Genomic DNA, 20,540 nt, shown 5'->3' on the forward strand with positions numbered 1-20,540 from the left:
GGAGAGGGATGATGATGATCAATAGTCGATGGCATTTGGATAGAGATGATCATATACACAATACCCATTATGTCATTACGATTGTCTGAGCGGAGTCGTTGATGAAGTCAATGCCAGGTAATAAAGGTTGTTTCAAGGATGGATGGATGGCTGTGAATCTTCGTTGAACAACTCAAATGGAGTTTAGCTTCCTGGACATGGATTTTTCTTAAACTTGAACATGAGAGCTATTCCGACGAAGATTTCCAAATCATTTTTATGAAATTTGAGGTCAATAATTGTGAAGTGGCTGCAACTTAGACAACCTTTTTTGACATTGCAACTTTAACTGACGACCCTTATGAGCTAATTTTACCTTCTAGATTCAACAAAATGGTAAAACAACACGAGAAAGGCAAAAGGATGATCTGAACGGCTCAGAACGACTCACCGTAAATAACCTTGAAATCGTGTGTTTATGTTTTCATTAGATACACTACCCGTCATAAGTGACGACTCGCGTGGAAAAGTATTGCAAGACTCATTTGAATATTGCATCACCTGAAAAAGTTTAGCATCACCCAAGAAAAGTTTATATTTTCACTAAAATTTGAACAAATTCACTGTTAAATTATTGTGGTAAACATTCAGAAAACTCTTAATTAGACTAGGAAAGTTTTGCAGAAAGTGATGGCTCACGGTAAAGAAGTAAGATATCACTATGGATAGTACTGAATCATTTCGAGCTAGAAATCATTTCAAATTTATTGATCCTTAGTAGATAAGTTTGAAATCACTATGAAAAATAGTAAATCATTTAATATATTTTACCCGCCATAAGAATAATATCGCTCCACGGAGAATCAGACCTGAAAAGTTTAGAATCTCGTGAAGTCGTTGCGATTCTATACACAAACGTTTGGTATGATTTGAATTTGAAGTGAATCAGAACTGAAAAGTTTGAAATCACTTGAGTTTGATGTGAATCAGACCTGAAAAGTTCGGAATTACTTGAATTGGATGTGAATCAGACCTGAAAAGTTTGAAATCACTTGAATTTGATGTGAATCAAACCTGAAAAGTTTGGAATCACTTGAATTGGATGTGAATCAGACCTGAAAAGTTAAGAATCACATGAATTTGATGTGAATCAGACCTGAAAAGTTTGAAATCACTTGAATTGGATGTGAATCAGACCTGAAAAGTTTGGAATCACTTGAATTGGATGTGAATCAGACCTGAAAAGTTTAGAATCACTTGAATTGGATGTGAATCAGACCTGAAAAGTTTAGAATAACTTGAATTTGATGTGAATCAGACCTGAAAAGTTTAAAATCACTTGAATTGGATGTGGATCAGAGCTGAAAAGTTTGAAATCACTTGAATGGGATGTGAATCAGACCTGAAAAGTTTGGAATCACTTGAATTTGATGTGAATCAGAGCTGAAAAGTTTGAAATCACTTGAATTGGATGTGAATCAGACCTGAACAGTTTAGAATCACATGAATTTGATGTGAATCAGACCTGAAAATCTACTAGATCAATAAATTTGAAATGATTTCTAGCTCGAAATGATTCAGTACTATCCATAGTGATATCTAACTTCTCTACCGGGAGCCATCACTTTCTGCAACACTTTCATAGCCTAGTTCTGGCTTTCTGAATGTTTACTACAATAATTTAACAGTGATACAGTGAATTTGTTCAAATTTTAGTGAAAATATAAACTTTTCTTGGGCGATGCTAAACTTTTTTGGGGGTGATGCAATATTCTAACGAGTGTTGCAATATTTTTCCACGCCAGTCATCACTTATGACGGGTAGTGTATACATTGAGCCATTCTGAGCCGTTCAGATAGCCCTTAAAACCAGGGACCTTGAAATCGTTATGGTAATTTTTAAGATTTCTAGATAGATAGAAAAAAATATTGATGAAGATTTTGAAGATTTTCTACAAACCGATGGAGCACGATGCAGGTACCTAGGTGGATATTGAGCTTCTAACATACCGATGGATCTAATATTGGGCCCTTACATTAATTTCGAAGGAAAGCATTTTTCGATAACCAAAACCAAAAAGATCCATTTGTATTGTCCAGAAGACGCACTTCTTCTTCGCATTTCAAGCTTATTGCATATCGCATATTAGCTTATTGCGTGCTCTCAACTTAGTGTTCTAGATGCACTTCCACAGTTATTAATTGAATGCTTTCGATGCCTGTACCATTTTTGCATTGATATAATTGTGTGGCAAGTCCAATCATACTTATATGCCCACGCCCAGGGAAGTCGAGAAATTTTCCAACCCGAAAAATTCCTAGACCGGACCGGGAATTGAACCCAGCCACCTCCAGCATGGTCTTGCTTTGTAGCTGCGCCTTTACCGACTGAGCTAAGGGAGGCCCCCCAGAAGACGCACTATTGTAAGGAAATTTACCATAGGCCAACATTAGTGTCGATATGGTGATGACATATTTTCTCTAAGCTTATGATTGCATACAATTTACAAAAAATCGTGGATCTCTAGGTCTGGTTTCTAGAACTGACCATTTTTTCGGTGATTCCGGATATCCATAGGACCGTTTCCTGGCCACTAGGTAGCAGAATTGATGTAGTGATGTCGTGATTGTGTGCTATTTAGAGAAAATCGCGGATCTCTAGGTCTATTTCCAGGAATTGATAATTTTCCCAGTGAATCCGAATTTCCGCAAAGCCACCTCTCACGGGTTTTCCCGTCCTAACTGGCCAACCACAGGTCCAATCGGATCCCTGTCTGTTAACTATGAACCGCTTGCACCTTGGAGGGGGAGGGGGCAATACTAGGTCTGCGATGGGGCTGATGGTTGTTTACATCTTACAATAATTGTTTGTTTGTTGTTTATCTCATGGAATCTTCAAAATTTGTATGATCTTACCAATGTCTACCAGAGTATTTGTGATGATAATTATTATGAATAGTTATCAATGTACGTACCTGTAAATAGAAAGAAAATGTAGAGCGTTAAAATACAATTAGAAGGCACATTAGTAGGCTAGATTTAGAATCAGTAATAAGATTATATTGTTTTTAAATTGGTACCTAAGAGAATTCGGGATATGTTTTCACATCAAATGGCTTAATGATTAATTCCAAGGAAATTTGAATTAATTTTCAGTTTCATATAGGGGAAATGGCTCTAATGTTGGCCTATGGATCTAAGATTGGGCCCATCTCTAAAAATCTGCTATTTATCCATTTTATCTAGATGAACGCGTCATTGGGACGGTACTAATGGATATTTTTGGTTGCTATTGACATTTTAGTCGATTGCTGAATTTATGTATGGGCCCAAATTAGGGACACTTAGGCCGACATTACATACATTTCCCCTATCCTGAATTTGTTGCCAAATATTTTTAGTTCTTTATTTTTTATGAATTAAAAAAAAAAACTACAATAAACTGGCGGCTTGTATAACCTGCATATGAATACCTTGAGTGTTTTCATTTTTATTTTTAAATTTGCAGCGCAGGGTGGGGCAGTAAGAGCGCAAATCAATCCTAGGCCGATAGTAAAGGAGGGGTAATGGCTGACTCGCCACATGCAGGCTACATGATCGCCATGGGAAGGGCTAGTGATTAGATTGAGGTAGGTGGTTGGATGTTTTTTGGATCGAGATAGCCACGATGCTACAAAATTATATGGAATGTGTAAGCTGGAAATAGTTTGAAATTTGAATGAGTTATTTAGAATTCGTTACTGAGAGTTCTGCTCTGCTTTGAATCAGAACACTGGATTCCATGTGTATTGTTTCAAGATAGTTATGGAAAAAATGCTGTGACGTGTGCGCGTGGATACATCCGCGTAGTAAACCGATTGAATAAGTAAATCCGTTTCGAACGAAATATCTAAATTATGTAAGTTCCGAAAACCGCGCGAATTCGGAAAGCCGTGCGAGATAACCGAAGCGAGAAAAAAAAGGCTCATTATCATTTAAAGAGTGCCACCAAAATAAATGTGATAGCCTATGTTGGCAAGTTGATTAATTTTGGTTTTCTCACTAGATATTCTACTTATTTACTACTGAGCTTTGTATCAAATTAGTAAATTTAAAGAACGTATCAATGATTTCAAGATTTCGCGGCCGTACCGAACAAATTCTATACTACATAACCTCAAAAGCCTTTGACAAGCTCTACCGAATTGCGAATCACTTCTGCGTAAGCTCCGTAGACGTAGGCGCGTTGATTCCGACAGCCGCGAAAAGTTAAACATGCATCGATGCGTCAATACCAGATTTTACAGTCACATAGGGTTTAATTCATAAATTAACATTGACTGCTGTCTACAAATGCAAGTACTTGAACACTAAGAAATAAGTTAACTCAAATACTTTAACCGCATATATCAGAGATTTCACGTATTGAGAGAATAATATAGTAATCGAGTACAATAAACTCAGGGGAAAACAATACCTACAAAAGATTAAAAGGTATTAATTGTCACATACCTCTAATTTTACATATTTCCTCAACTATTCCTCTTCTTGTTAAACTGAGTAATGCTATTGGTCTGCTTGCGTTTTCTTATTGAGATAAATAGGAAGATTTATTCTACAACTTTAAAGGCTAGTTGGCTCCCTAAGCATCATAATTCCTAATTTTGTTAATCTACTTAATGTTATTAGGCTGTCTAAATTTTCTTATTTAAGTTCGTTTGATGATTATGATATCTCATTAGTCTAATGTAATAAATAATTGAAATCTCTAATTCACCTATTCAATCATAACCCATGCTTTATTAAGTACCTGCACTTGTACTTGTAATCTAAAATTAAACGTGTTTCAAGTACTTTTGATTTTGACCTATACCTATTTATTATATCTTAGTTCGACCCAGGTGACACCTTCAAGTGACTAAAATGCTTCATTTTGATGTTAGTTTCCTAGCTGATTTTCAAATTATATAGGGTATATGCTCCAACTATGCTCACACGCTTCCACTATGTCGCACCACAATATACGTATGGGTATGTCACAATAGAAGCACGCCACAGTGGAAATCCCGAGCCATAGTTCAAACACTTATCCCAAAATAAAATGAAGCACATATAAGTTTAGTTACAATACCATGTACAAAAATGGTGTTTAACATTGTTCCCTGAGTAATACCTCAATGAAAACAACAATGAAAGCTTGTCACGCAAATAGAAGGAGTACCGTTGGGCACTTTCTGAAATATTTCAATAGTACAATTCCCTTGCAAACCCAAATAAATCTATCTGCGTAAAAATTAATAAAATAAGAGTGATTTGCGGAAAAACCCGCCAGTATCGCACCCAACTTCAGTGCCTATTCGTAAGCGTACTACGACGCGGCTTTTAAAAAAATGTGTAACAAGTGTGATACTATCACTGCTAGACTAGATCTTTGGTTTTCTCATGCAGTGGTTCATCAGAAAAGGGGAAGCTCAGTAATCCTCATTGCATGCTCATGACGCTTTTCTGCCACGGCATGAGCCAACGATGCCGGACCTAAACCGACCGTCTCCCACGCTCCACTAAGGCTTGTACTCGAAAAAAATGCACCATTTTTATCCGTGTGTAACTTTTTCATCCGTGGGTAAAAATTGATGAAAATCTGGGTATAACTAGTTTGGAGTGAATTGTTTACATGTGCAATATTACATAACAATCGGTTCAGTGGTTATTGAGATGTCATCGAAACAAGAAGAAAATCGCCGGAGAATTTTGCACGCCGTCATGGAAAACCCGACTGCGACCATGAGATGGATCGGAATCACCCATACAACTGTGTCTCGGGTGGTAAAATCGATTAAGGAGTCCCAGAAAATCGAAGACAGCTGACCCTGTGAAGGCCCGGAAGGTATTGGATTATTTCAAGCGTAATTCGAACCTTTCGATTCGTGACGTGGCTCTGAAGGCAAAGTGTTCCGCCTGGTTCGTTCAGCAAACCATGAAACGAGCTGGGCTTCGTGTATTCAAGGTCCGGAAGGCACTGATCAACAAAACACGGCGGCCAAATCCCGCGCAAGGAAGCTGTATCGAGAGTGGTTAACGAAACCGATGTGTGTGGTTATGGATGACGAAACCTACATCAAGGCAGACGCAAAGCAGATACCGGGGCTGGAGTTCTACGTTGCCAAATCACGGTTTGATGTTCCGGAAGACATAAGGAAGAAGAAAGTGGACAAATTCGCCAAAAAATACTTGCTCTGGCAGGCCATATGCCAATGCGGTAAGCTGAGTAAACCGTACATCACAATGGGTACCATCAACAGCGAAATTTACCGCACCGAGTGCCTCCAGAAGCGTCTGTTGCACTTCCTGCGGTCCCACGGAGACGAGACATTATTTTGGCCGGACCTGGCATCATGCCATTACGCGCGATCGACGTTGGATTGGTACAGAGACAATAACGTTGTTTTTGTACCAAAAACCGCCAACCCCCCAAATTCACCAGAGATTCGTCCGGTGGAAAAAATTTTGGGCCATAATGAAGGCCAAAGTTCAAAAATCGTCCAAGGTGCTTAAGAACGAGCTGGAGTTGAAGACTTTGCACAAAATGTAATGAGGGGTCTTAAGGGAAAGGTGCGGGCTTTCAGCGATGGAACGAAAATTGAATAAAGTAATTATGCCGAAACATAATCCATATGTACAGGGTGCGTGACGAATTTTTGCAGTAAATTTCAAATAGTAATTTCTCATGCTTGTGCATCATGATTTAGATATATTTGGCAGCACTGGATAGCTTATACTGTTAGGTGTAAGATTTAAACAAACAATGTTGAGTAAACGTAAAGATGTCGAAACAAGAGAGCAATCTGTCAGCCGTTGTCGCTTTGTTGCGCGCCGGAGTATGCATGAAAGAAATAATTCGGTCGGTAAATGTGTCTGAAAGAACAGTGTATAATATTAAAAAAGGCTTGGGAAAGTGATAAGACGGAGCACCTGCTCATACTGCTAATAAAGCACAGAAATGGCTTACGGAAAATATTTCGTAAATTTGGGAGGAAGAAATTTGGCCCCCAAGCAGTCCCGATATCAATCCGTTGGATTATTTTGTATACGGCGTCGTCCAACGGGATACCAATAGAACCCCTCACACCACACTTAAGTCGCTAAAAGCTAAAATCAAGGCAGTGATGACATCTATGGATCGAAACATTTTAAAACGTGCTTACTGCAGTTTCCGGAAGCGTCTAACTACAGTCGTCGAAAGGGAAGGCAATTTTTTTGAATAAATTTACTTACAACTTCCATATGTTGCGAAAGAAAATAAATCGCACAAAATTCATTGCTAGAATAACTAACTGGTGTATTTTTTCTCAAATATGCCATTTACTGCAAAAATTCGTCACGCACCCTGTATTAGTTCATTCCCTGAAAGTTTCAAGAAAATCCTACTTAAAATAAATTTTTGGCGAACACTTTTGACTGGTGCATTTTTTTTTTAGTACAGTCCTTATGATGCATAAGATTAGGCCCGCTCACCAACTTCCAGGTTAAAAACTAGCCAACGGGAGGCAGAAAATTAATTTTTGAATATTTCAACTGTATTTTTCATAAAACAAAATTGTCAAAAACAGCTCATGCTGTAAAGATTAAGTCAAATTCAAGAAGGACGTTACTTTTGAGAATTTTCAAAAGCTTTTATCTGCCATAGAATACTTCAAGATACAAAGAAGGAGTCAACTCCAAGAGCAACATAATTTATGAGTATTTTATGATTGTATTTTTAAATGCATTTATCCGTTAAAGAACAACTTATAGTATAAAGAAGGAGTCAACTCAAAGCAAGAAATGATTTGAGAATTTCCATTGCATTTTTCTAAAGAGAAAAAAGTCGACTTTGGCATGGTTAGATTTAGGCAACAAAACCACAAAGCCGTTCGATTTTGGGACGGGGTTCGATGAAACGGATTTTGAAGATTATGTTACAATTTTTAATAAAATTAAAGTTATTTAAGTCTTAATCATGAAGATGATTCCTCTGTACTTCTCGGTGGTATTGCAACTGGATTAAAAAATCCAATAAAACAAAATAATTGCTATCGTCTGTTATGGCTATCGTGTTTATGGCAATCGAACGTATGGCAAACATCCGTATGGCTAACGTTCCTATGGCTAATGTCCAGTCACTTTATAAGTCTGATCGGTAAAATCCCATCAGGACTTCGAAAAAATATGAGACTCCGAAGTACCTGAGTCTAAGTACTTTTTAATGATTAAAGTAGAGATTGCCATCGAATCCCCGGTCATTTCCCGATTGGTTTCGATTCACGGTTGAATGGACACCCTGCAAATGTCTAGATAAAGAAGTTACAAAAATAATATTAAAATATGGGTCATTCCAGCTCGAGTGGGTACATAATTTAAAAAAGTTGTGGTCGATGTCACCGATTTGAGCCAAACTTGGTCAAAACGCTTATTTTAGCATTCTAAACAAACGCCTTTGTTGATATAAGCCTGCTAGCTAACCAAATAAGCTATTCGTGATCTTAGAACGTTAATTTGAAGGTTTTTTTAATTTAGATTCACATAGGTGTACCCCCATTTTGTTTTTGTTGTAGTAACTACAGTAAACAGGCTGATTACCGATTATAATACTTTCAAATTGACGTTCTAAGATCACGAATAGCTTTTATGGTTGTGAAGTAATTTCTTCTGAAATTTTTTAAAATTTTCGAAAATCCAGGGTTATAGCCCAGAAGGATCTAGGCACTTTATAGCAAAATCAAAAAAGGCGTTTGTTCAGAATGCCAAAATAAGCGTTATGGCCAAGTTTGGCTCAAATCGGTGACATCGACCACAGGTGGGGTACCCACTTGAGCTGGAATGACTCATATAACTAATTATGTCAAAACCAATTGGACAGTTAACGTAACCGTTCGCCCCAACTTATGGAACTAGGACCTAAATCAAATTTTAAATATTTTTGTATGGTTTTATCTGCGTAGAGTTATGGAAAAATGTATGCTCTAACCATGTACGGAAATAAAGAGTGAAAAGAATGAAAAAAATGTTCAATTATAAATTAGACCATATAGAGGACCACTAAGGCCAAAACCTGGCTCACTTACCCTATTTCAGCCAGATTTTACACGCTGATTTTCAATGAATATTTCTAACATAAATCTATTACCAAATCAACCAAATCATTCTTTGCTCTCATTGGTCGTAAAAAAGTGACATAAGTGACTAAATCTTAAGAAATGGGGTAATTGTTTCTGTCTTTGGCCCTAGTGGTTCTCTAATTGGCCATATATTATATATAAAATGTTTTAATGTTTTAACAAATGTATTTCCATGCCAGGTTAGAACATAGATTTTGACCTACATCGAAACTAAACTCATGAAACACTTTTTAGAATTTGATTTAGGCCCTAGGGCCAACAACTGGAGCGCTAGTGCCAAAACTGGCTCACTTACCTTAGTGACCTTTGGTGTAAACAGTGCCTGACTTGAAAATAGTGACCTAGCCACTAAAAAGTAACCTGCTACCCTGCCAGGCAATCCATTGTTTTTTTTTTATACAACGAGCTTTAACTTGAAATTTTATCTTGACCCATACCTAATCCCTCCGGGCATTGAATTGCTACATCGAAGGGTAAAAAATATGCATTTCGAAACTTTCACCACACCTCTTATACCAATCCTCAAAGGGCACGACGTAATATGTCCGAACGACGCCAAAAGTGGATCAATATCAATTATCATGTTTTATTTAGTAATACCACTTTTTCAATCGCACGCAGAGTAGAAGTAGTTTCGTATCTCGTTAGCCACTCTGAGTGTGAGTGCATGTGATGGTAGGACTGTAAAGGTTGACGCCGGCCATTGCCGATGGCTTTCTCACGTCATTCAAATGCCTTATTTATATTTAGAAACTCGTCGTACGTACCCCCTGCCTCTAAACGGTACAAATGCCCTAAGACGCCATCACGAATGCATGTTTCGTTATAAGGTGTTAATAAATTGTACATGTTTGAACAGAAAGTGATAGTCAGTCGTATGTCTATTTGTGTACTTACATTCTCCGAAAGATGGCACTGGTGTTAAGTCGCCGCCAGAGGCAGCTGCTGCTGCCGCAAACAACCCTGGACTGTACGAGTGGCGTTTGAAGTTGTACCCGAGAATCTTCTCACGAATCGGACTCACACTAGAATACAGATAACTGACGGCTCCATTACGGTGCTGCTGTTGCTGTTGTTGCTTGGAGTGGTCACGTTTTCTCAGCACCACCGGCTCCCCATTTGGGTCGCTGGTTGGTCTCAGGCCACCCACAATTACACCGTCATTTTCCAGCAGATACTTTTTGCTGCTGCTGCTATTGTTGATGTTGTTGTTGTTATTTTCATTCACACCAGGACTGAAACTGCTCACACTCTTCAGCACTATGCTACTCGGCCGGAGGCTAATGTTGTAGGATTTCCACTTTTTCTTCTCGAATTTGGCACACTCAAACAGGAACGTGTCGTCAAACTCCGGCATCTTGTCTCGTGTGAAATCTTGATGTATCTATGCAAAGTTTGAAACTAGTTCAGTTCACTTGAAATCCATCCTCTCCCAGGCGACGATAATCGATTGCAAACTGACGGCGAAGGAAAATCGTGACTCGAAGGAAACTCGCTCGATCGATTTCCCTCCCGGATTCCCATTCGTCGAACAACAGACCAACAGCAACAATCACCTTTGGAAATCTCCAACGTGCAAAGAATCAAGTACTACCCTTGGAGCCATTAAGATTAGAAGCACATATTTTAGCCGGCCAAGCCAACCGATGGCGACGACGACGACGACAAGTGCAGAATGCACCTGCACAAGAAGAAGAAAAAAATAAAAGAGATCGTGGAATGTATCTTGCATCTATAGACACATTCGTTCGCAGATCCATGATACAGCAGCAAGCTCTAATGAAGCGAATAGAGGAGTGCAGCTCGTGTGTGTACCCCCTCTCTTTCATGCCATAAATACCAGTCTCCTGTCTTGTCGCGGTCTGAACGATAGCCATACACCGCGACCTCGAGGGCCACAGTCGGTGGCCGCGTGCAATCAGCGCACCGACCAGCACCGTCCGATCCGACTTTGAGCCCAGGATGAATTGAAGGAGGGTAAAAAAAATGTCAAGATTTGATGTGGCCTCTGAGTGGCCCTAATCATAGGCTTTGGAATCTTAAAAACCTATAATGTTCGAATGGATGGCATTCATGCGAGCGAGCGATTCACATTGATTTGTACTGAAAGACGATTGTAGGATTATGATTGAAAGAAATACAATCTGCCCGGTGGGATTGCGATCGTGTCATGGAACGGGCGGCAGTGGAAGAGATCAGATGGCTACAAACGCTCGAGAAAATCAGTGAAGCTTTTTTCTTATTGAGAAGATCGTGGGATCGGTCCCATATTTGTTTGGAATCACCCATACTAGAACAATGAGGATGATTCCAAGCAGTCATATTTTGAATCTCTATGAATAGCACCGGTGATCTATAAATAACGGGGTAGCAACTACGGGTGGTTATTCAAGTTCAGGCTTGATATTATGTTGCTCCGGTTATTTCAATTTATATATATAGCATATCCACGCCAAATAGCCAACCGATTGGACATGTATGTTTCTTTTTTATAATGCGTTTATTTTTCCAGGCTCATTTTCCGTAGCTTTGCGGAGCCGATTTCATCGTTTAGATTACAAAATTACTTAAAACTAACGTTAGTAAAGCGGGGGCCGATTACTCGTGGCTATCTCGAGGTTAGGGGTAACAAATTGTAACAAACGGATGGCAGGGTAGGGATTGAGAACACAAGGTTTTTTTCGAGCAATGTACTCTTGATCTCGAACCAAGCGACATACTTGAGGAAAAGACATGATTGTTTCTGATATGAGTGAAACTTTGCTTATATGTTGCTTACTACCCAGGGTTGCATTTTCGTTTGAATATGATTATTTTGCTCAAGAGTAGTTTTGTAATTTTTTTTTTTTAGGTGGATTTTTTTTTTAATCATAACTTGAAAACGACTAATGTGATCGAAATGACATCTGAGAAGAAGTTTTAGGTAATTAAATGATCTTTGATAAAAAAATACACCGAAAGAAAAAAAATAGTAAACTTACGCCATTTAATCATATCGTCAGGACATTTTCCACTGAGATGGCGCTGTTCCGCTGGTAGAAAGTGATAAAAATCCCCATATAGAAAGTGAGAGAAGTGGGAATAATTCGTTTTCGGGGCATATTCACGTCAAAAAAGTGAACAGCAACGTGAAGAAATTAGTCAGGGACTTTGTCGTTCAGGTTTTCGCGAGAATTATTGTTGAACAAGCTACAAATAAATAAAAATTAATATTCCCCATACAGTTTTACCTGCTTTACTACCAGAGCCAAAAAAATCAAATTTGATAGAGAAAATTTGCTCTTACTAGTTCAATTTCTCAACATGCCATGTATTTTTTATGACACTCTATTTCGGATTTCCCTCTCACCGACCACAAAATAGAGGACAGTGCAGTGCAAAACATGCCTGGTACCTCTATATATGCATTTTGATTAACATCCAAAGTTCGGATGTTAATCAAAATGCATATATAGAGGTACCAGACATGTTTTGCACTGCACTGTCCTCTGTGAACAATTAACGGAAAACAGATTATGTATAGTTTCCGATAGATGATTTAAAATTAATATAGTTCTATGATTTTCACTGAAGTTCTTAAGCTTTTTTGAAGTTCATGTAACTGTTCTTAAATTATAGACAAACATGGCTAATGGGCTTGGATACAATTTTAGATTTCTGAACTATGATGAGAATGCCAAATGAGCTTTGAGGATAGTTGTAGAGGAAACCTATGGAGACTTCTGATAGAATTTAACTAGACATTTCAAGTAATTTCAAGAAATATTTCATGCAAATTCTAACGAGAAGTAAAGGTGAGTTTTAAGGTAGTTCTGAAGAGACTATTATGAGGATTTGATTATAATTTTAGGGAACTCTAAAGCAAATCGAAAGGAATTCCAGTGAGCTTTCTCAGGGAATGCAGAGCCTCTTTCCTTCGAAGTTAATTCATTTTTAATCATATAGTCGAGCAGATTTTGGACGAGCTGCTACCAGTGATTTTATGAAAATGAGACAATACATTCCGATTTTTTTAAGTTCATACATAAAACCCTATTTTCTCGAATTCATAGAGAAAAAAACCAAAATATTGCCCATGGTAAGGTTTGAGTGGTAGTAAACGTAATTTTAAACTGTTATAATGATATGATTTGGAATTGACCAGAAACTACACCTACGGCTGAAAATCTCTTAAATGTCTGATCAATCAATCAACAAATTAAAGAGAAATTTTTAGGAGAGCTGCAAGGACATGTGGATAATATCTCCATGGAAATCTAATTCCTAATATAGCTCAACATATTCTGTGCATAATTTCATGCTAGTTTGAATATAGTTTCAAGAGAAATACAAAGGGAATTTCAAAGATATTCCAGAAAGGTTTTGCAAGAATTTTTGAGCATATTTCCAAAGAAACTATAAGTAGTGCTCCAATAGAATATGAAGAAATTTCCAAGGGAATACTAAGGAGGATTTCAAGAGAATTCCAAGATAATGCCAAGAGATTCTTTTAAGGGCATTCTGAGAATAATTCTAAGGTGAAATCCAAATATATTTTAAAGAATACATTTCTTAATTCTAAGTAATATATCAAGAGATTTCCGAGGAATATGCCAAAAAAGTTCTAAAGAGAAATTAAAAAAAAAAAATCTACCAAAAATATTAAGAATCAGAAGATAAATTGGTCGGCGTTAAGTCAGAAGGGACTTATAAGCAAAACTAATTAAAAAATACAGAAGCGTCGCATGCCTCATGTGCTTAACTGTGCACCAAACTTTGTTCGTTATAGTTTACCACCACATATTAATTTTTGTATATTTTTCAATGCTCTATGAATTCGAGGGACATATTCTCAATTACATTATTAACCACTACCTAACGTAACATTTGAAGGGCCTATAATCTTTCGACTGAAGTGTAATAAAGAATATCCGTCAAACACTTCCGAAAACATTTTTTGATACAAAACAGTGTCAAAATCTAGAGAAGCTCATAAGTTTTCACAGGCGCACCGGCGCAACCATCGGTAATTGAGAGATTTTCAACGGACAAGAGAGTAAGAGCAACCTTTGGCGCTCTCTTTCTCCATTACTCTCTTTGCCTGCAATCAGATATCCAAGTGCACAGCGAGAAATGCACACTTTGGGTACCCATACATCACAAATGTTCTTCTTATTTATACTCACACATTCAAACTGGTCTGCAAGTATGATAACGTCCGAAGTGTACCAGACTGCTGTTTTCGTGTTGCTCCCGTTTGACGCGTGACTGCTGAAAGTTTCAATTACAACTAGCGGTGCATACCGCTATGTATTGTGGAAAATTTGTGGTATGTTTCAAGAGGTGATAGAAGGTCTGCTTGGCTTACATCAGGCATTGACCATTCACAAACTTGCCACCCGACACCCAAAAAAACTCGCTTTTGGGTGCACTATTTAACGAGTTTTGTCATGGTAGTGTTATCGATATGCTTAGAAATCAATGCATTAGGGATTAGGCAGACCATTTGAACCTTTTTGAAGCAAACCAAGGTCGAAGATTTAATTGAGCCACACTATAAAATAGTGTATTCATAAAATCCATAAAAAATCTAAACACATTTTTTTAATTATTCACACCTGTGTCGTGCACAGGTTGCACATGTGGACGCGAAACCACTTAAAAAATTGATAAAGATAGCATTAGATCAATAATTCCCTCAGCTACATTTAACTTTTTTTTTCAGATATGAAAAATGTTACAAACTTCAAGAGATAGAGACTTGTCCCATTGCATAAGAAACAAAACAATACAACCAAATTTGAATTCGTTTTTTCAGTAAATCAAACAATTGTTACTTGGTCCGGTCTGACTTAACACCGATCAGAGTGAATTTCAAGAGTTTTCCGGAACGAATTAATAGAGTCTTCGGCACAGAATTCCGAGACTGCTACGGAGAAAATTTCCAGGAAATACCAGACAGAATCATAAGATTATTGAGAGAAATCCTGAAAGTAGAAGTAATTCCGAAGACTTTTTCAATGATCCAGTGATGTGTATTGAGTTCCGGGAAAAAAAATCTTTGGGATAACATCACGTTCAAACTGCTTTCAAAGCAGATCTGAGGAATTTTTGATTTCATGTGAGAACTGCGATAGTTTTGAGTAGAATTTCAAGAAAACTCTGAATTGAATTCAAAGTAAATGGAAACTTATAGGCATTTCTGAGGAGCAGAACTCCTGTGAACTTCAGAGTACAATTTCAAGGGTATTCTGAAGTATGTGGGAGAAAACAAACCCGGAGCATAAGTCCTTGGAAATTTTTCGAGAATACATACGAGGTGAGGGGGGTGCTACAAGGAAGATTCGAAAAATAATTCCAGGAGCGTTTGTTGTTTATTAGTTTATTTGATAAGGCTCAAACGAATTAACTTTACAGAGCCGAGGATTCTTGGTCACTATAAAGGGTGATACGGTCAAAATTTGGTCAATATCAACTTGACGTATTTCTTTCAATTTTGCATTTAAAAAACCTGAACACCCCTCATTTTGAAGGTGTGTGTGTGTAGAATGTTGCTCCTATTTTGATTTTGGAATTCACTCTTCAGTTGTCAAAATGCCGTCCAAGCAAGAAGAGCAGCGTATCAAAATTTTGCTCGCGCATCGCGAAAATCCGAGCTACTCGCACGCAAAGTTGGCAAAATCGCTAAAAGTTGCCAAATCAACCGTTACAAATGTAATTAAAGTGTTTGGGAAACGTTTGTCGACAGCCAGGAAGTCTGGATCGGGGGGAAATCGAAAACCGGAAGCCGCTGAGACGACAAAGAGAGTTGCCGGTAGTTTTAAGCGAAACCCTAACCTCTCTCTCCGAGATGCCGCAAATAAGCTGGGTGTATCGTCTACAACCGTGCATCGAGCCAAAAAACGAGCCGGACTATGGACTTACAAGAAGGTAGTGACTCCAAATCGCGATGATAAACAAAATACGACGGCCAAAGCGCGATCCCGGAGGCTGTACACGACGATGCTGACGAAGTTTGACTGCGTGGTAATGGACGACGAAACCTACGTCAAAGCCGACTACAAGCAGCTTCCGGGACAGGAGTTTTATACGGCAAAAGGAAGGGGAAAGGTAGCAGATGTTTTCAAGCACATGAAACTGTCAAAGTTCGCAAAGAAATATCTGGTTTAGCAAGCCATCTGTACCTGTGGCTTGAAAAGCAGCATTTTCATAGCTTCCGGGACTGTCAACCAAGAAATTTACGTGAAAGAGTGTTTGAATAAACGTCTGCTGCCTTTCCTGAAGAAACACGGTTGTTCCGTACTGTTTTGGCCGGATTTGGCATCTTGCCATTACGGTAAAAAGGCCATGGAGTGGTACGCCGCCAACAACGTGCAGGTGGTTCCCAAGGACAAGAACCCTCCCAACACGCCAGAGCACCGCCCAATTGAGAAATACTGGGCTATTGTCAAGCGGAACCTAAAGAAGACCAAAAAAAACTGCTAAGGGCGAGCATCAGTTCAAGGCAAACTGGCTTTTTGCGGCGAAGAAGGTGGACAAGGTGGCTGTACAAAATCTGATGGCAGGGGTTAAGCGTAAGGCCCGGCAATTCGGATTTGGAAAAGCGGAAGCCTAACTGAATATTTTTCCTGAATTTTATACTAATTGAACTTGAAAAAGAAATTTAATTTGATTTTTTAAATAAACGATTTCACCGATTTACACGCGTTTTCCCTTGACCAAATTTTGACCGTATCACCCTTTACAATACATCTTAAAACTATAGTCAAAAGGTACAACACTTTATCTTCCGCTATCCAAAAAGCCTCCTCCATCAGAACTGGAGCCGCTTCCAGTGGTTTCATTGTATGGCAGTTACGCCATCGGGGGCAGAGCGCTTCCATTGCAGCAATGGACGCAAAACGTGATCAGCACTAACACATTCATCACGAAACGGTTGCTTTCCAAAGTCGACGACGCATCGACCGAAAGAACTGCTGATGAAGAACAATGAGGAGGACCACACAATGGTTGCTGCCGAGAAAACAGACTATACCATGGCACACATCGAGAGTAGGGACGTTGCGATACTTAAAAGTATCGATGCTTGATTCGATACTAGTATCGAATAACTGATACTGATATTTGTGATACTTAACTTACTTAAATCGAATCATTTGATAAAAAAAAACAATGTGATTGAATTTAAATTGAAAGTCCATGTTTAAGATCAATAACGAAAAGTTTGTATCAAAGCATTTAAACCAACTAATTGAACCATTCAGCATCATCGACGCTTGCTAGAAATATTAGTTTCTGTAAATATTTTGCTGACAATCGGTTTCTGGTCTCAGTAATTATAGATCCAGCCTTTGAAAAGAGTCGCTCGCATGGCCATGCTGACCATATGCATCCTAGATTGTTTTTCCATCCGATTCGATACCGATACCGCGATACCACGATAAAAGTATCGATATTGGAGAAGTATCGATTGTAAAGTATCGATACTTAATTACATGGTATCGAAATAAAAGTATCGATACTTTACTGATATCAGTAGTATCGCAACGTCCCTAATCGAGAGTGGCCTGCTTTTGTCGACAGCCGAGTGAACACTGTTGACCAGGAGCGTTTGTCAAGCGAATTTTGAGATAACTAGTGAATTTTGGAGGAGAAATGTAAATGAATTCTTTGAACACACACTTTGAATGTGCGTAGAATTCCAAAGGAAGGCATGAGATTCTAAAGGAAATCAGAAATCCATTCAATGAAAATTCTGAGAATCTTCCCAAAGGGTTTACTGAGGAGAAGTTCAAGGTAATTCCGAGGAAAACTCAAAGAAAATTGAAGATAGTTCCAACGAAATTTTGAGGAATGTGTCAATGGAATTGCGAGAAGTATTATAAGTATATTCTGGTGATATTTTTTGGAGAATTCAGAGAAGTATATTTCTAGAATAATTCCCTGAGAGTTTCGGGAGAATGCAAAGCGAATGCTGAGGAGAACTCCAAGTGAATTTTCATGAGAAATCTCCGTTGAATATGGAATGGACTATTCTGAGGTCTTCAGAACTACTTGATCAGTGTTCACTCGGCTGTCGACAAAAGCAGGCCACTCTCGATTTGTGCCACCCGATCGTCTGTTTTCTCGGCAGCAACCATTGTATGGTCCTCCTCATTGTTCTTCATCAGCAGTTCTTTCGGTCGATGCGTCGTCGGCTTTGGAAAGCAACCGTTTAGTGATAAGTGTGTGAGTGCTGACCACGTTTTGCGTCCATTGCTGCAATGGAAGCGCTCTGCCCTCCGATGGTGTAACTGCCATACAATGAAACCACTGGAAGCGGCTCCAGTTCTGATGGAGGAGGCTTTTTGGATAGCGGAAGATACAGTGTTTATTGTGTTGTACCTTTTGACTATAGTTTTAAGATGTATCATACAGTAACCAAGAATCCTCGGCCCTGTAAAGTTAATTCGTTTGAGCCTTATCAAATAAATCAATAAACAAAAAAAAAGAACTACTTGAAGTTTTCTGAAGTTAAGGAAACTGCCTTGAAGTTCTTTTGTAGTTTGAGAAATAGCCTGATGCTCACAATGCTTCTCATCAAATGTTTAAACTTCCCTGAACTTTCTGGACCATTTTCAAGCTCCAGCAATTTTCTAGGAATCAAAACGAAATAATTAATTCTGGGTAGATGTCTCAGTTATGGCTATACGTTTCTATTATGGTGTGTTCCAGTTATGGCCTATGGAAATATCCTAGTTCTATGATTTTCACTGAAATTCTTATAAAAATCTGAAGTTCATAGAACTGCTCTTAAATTGTCGACACTAAGTCATAACTTCTTAAATAGTCTAGACTTTTTTGATGTTATCAAAACTGCAAAAATTTTCTTAATTTTCTTAAAGTTTTCTAAACTGCCCTGAACTTCTCAGTTTTTTTTTTATTTATAAGAACCCGCAATTTTACTGAAATTGAATTGCCTTGAAGTTTCCACAATTTTCCTGAAGTTTTATAAACGCTCAAAGAACTTTACCTTAAATCACTATTTTTCTGAACTTAAATGGACATACCTGACGTTGTCTATGCTAACCTGTAGTTCTCTAAATCGGTTTAATATTTCGGAAAATCTTCTGATATAGGGTAAATTGCTCTAATGTTGGCCTATGGATCTAAGATTCGGCCCATCGCTAAAAATCTGCTATTTATCCATTTTATCTAGATGAACGCGTCATTGGGACTGAATTTATGTATGGGCCCAAATTAGGGGCATTTAGGCCGACATTACATCAATTTCCCCAATATTCATAATTCCCTGACGCTTCTGAAGTTGTCAGATCAATCATAGAATTCTCGGAATATCCGATAATTCCTCGAAACTTCTTGTAAGTCGCTGCAAATTTCCTTGAGTTAATGAAATTGTTGTGAACTGCTCGGAACTTCGCTGAATATCATGAAACTATCTAAAAATATTTGTTGCGCCAAACGCTTTTACGGTGTAATGTAGTTGGTATCAGGTAGCTGATCAATTGGCAGCTGCGAGAAGCGGATGCACCAACACAAACGCGCACTAGGAGCAGAGCAAAAGCGGGTTGGATCATTTTTTGACGTAGAACTACGTTTTTTGTCGTTGATAGGGTAGAGCGCCACTTCGTCGTAATCGCCCATTTCCGTTCTATCGATTAGAAAAGATCAATAATATCAATGATTTCACTGTGCACAAATCAATAATAGGTTTGTTGCGATGCGTTAGTTCATCAGCTACAACATAAATCCTGTAAGAGCGCATTGTATGAATATTTACGCTCATTGTTATAAAAACAAAAGAAGCGCTCCTAGCGAATCCCCTTTTTCTACGTTTATCCGTAGGACGAAGAAAATCTAATGGCGTTTCAATGCGTTAGGACGGAATTGAAACTCGTAGAACGAATTTAGAATCAAGAAGCAGTATTAGATTTAAAACAATATCTCAACAATTTGTGATTCTCTATGAAATCCAACGGTACGTATGGAAAGGTGAATAAATTTATAAATCATCTGTGATATAAATTTTTCTTTTTGTGTTTAAACTCGTTCAGAAAAGAGCGGTAAAGCGCGGGTTGTGCTTAGTAGGACGGAAATTCGATCAAAAACCCTACTGGGGTGCAAATAAAAAAACTATGTGTGGTGAAATAGTGTTAGGTTTTGAACGCTTGTGTCATGTATAGATGAAAATAAAATCCAAATACGCCAATCGATACGATATTACATTACAAATCTGCTGAAATAAATATTTTTTTCAATTTTCCACAAAAAAACATTTGAAAAGTGTACAAATGATAATTTTATCTCTGTTTTCATGAAATAAACGTTTTTCTCTAACCCAGTCGTCATAATCGAGTACCATTTGGTTGTACATCGTTCTGCTTGAACCTGAAAAGATATAAAACAGCGCTGCTGTCATGCCTCTGTTCATTACCGCTTCGGACG

General features: G+C 38.2%; 1 protein-coding gene across 5 annotated transcripts in view; it reads right to left on the minus strand.

The window, feature by feature from the left end:
• C3G (C3G guanyl-nucleotide exchange factor) overlaps positions 1-10,573 on the minus strand; it is a 92,946-nt gene extending 82,373 nt beyond the window's left edge. For all 5 annotated transcript variants that reach the window (XM_065220350.1, XM_065220349.1, XM_065220352.1 and 2 more), the window contains exon 1: positions 10,014-10,573. In XM_065220350.1, the coding sequence (XP_065076422.1) occupies positions 10,014-10,473 (460 nt within the window). In that variant the 5' untranslated portion in view covers positions 10,474-10,573. The remainder of the gene's footprint in view (positions 1-10,013) is intronic.
• Between the last annotated feature and the right edge of the window lie 9,967 nt (positions 10,574-20,540).

This window comes from Ochlerotatus camptorhynchus, unplaced genomic scaffold (assembly GCF_037179485.1).
Source record: "Ochlerotatus camptorhynchus isolate MF236.1 unplaced genomic scaffold, CSIRO-AGI_Acam_v1.1 ptg000124l, whole genome shotgun sequence".
NCBI lineage: Eukaryota > Metazoa > Arthropoda > Insecta > Diptera > Culicidae > Ochlerotatus > Ochlerotatus camptorhynchus.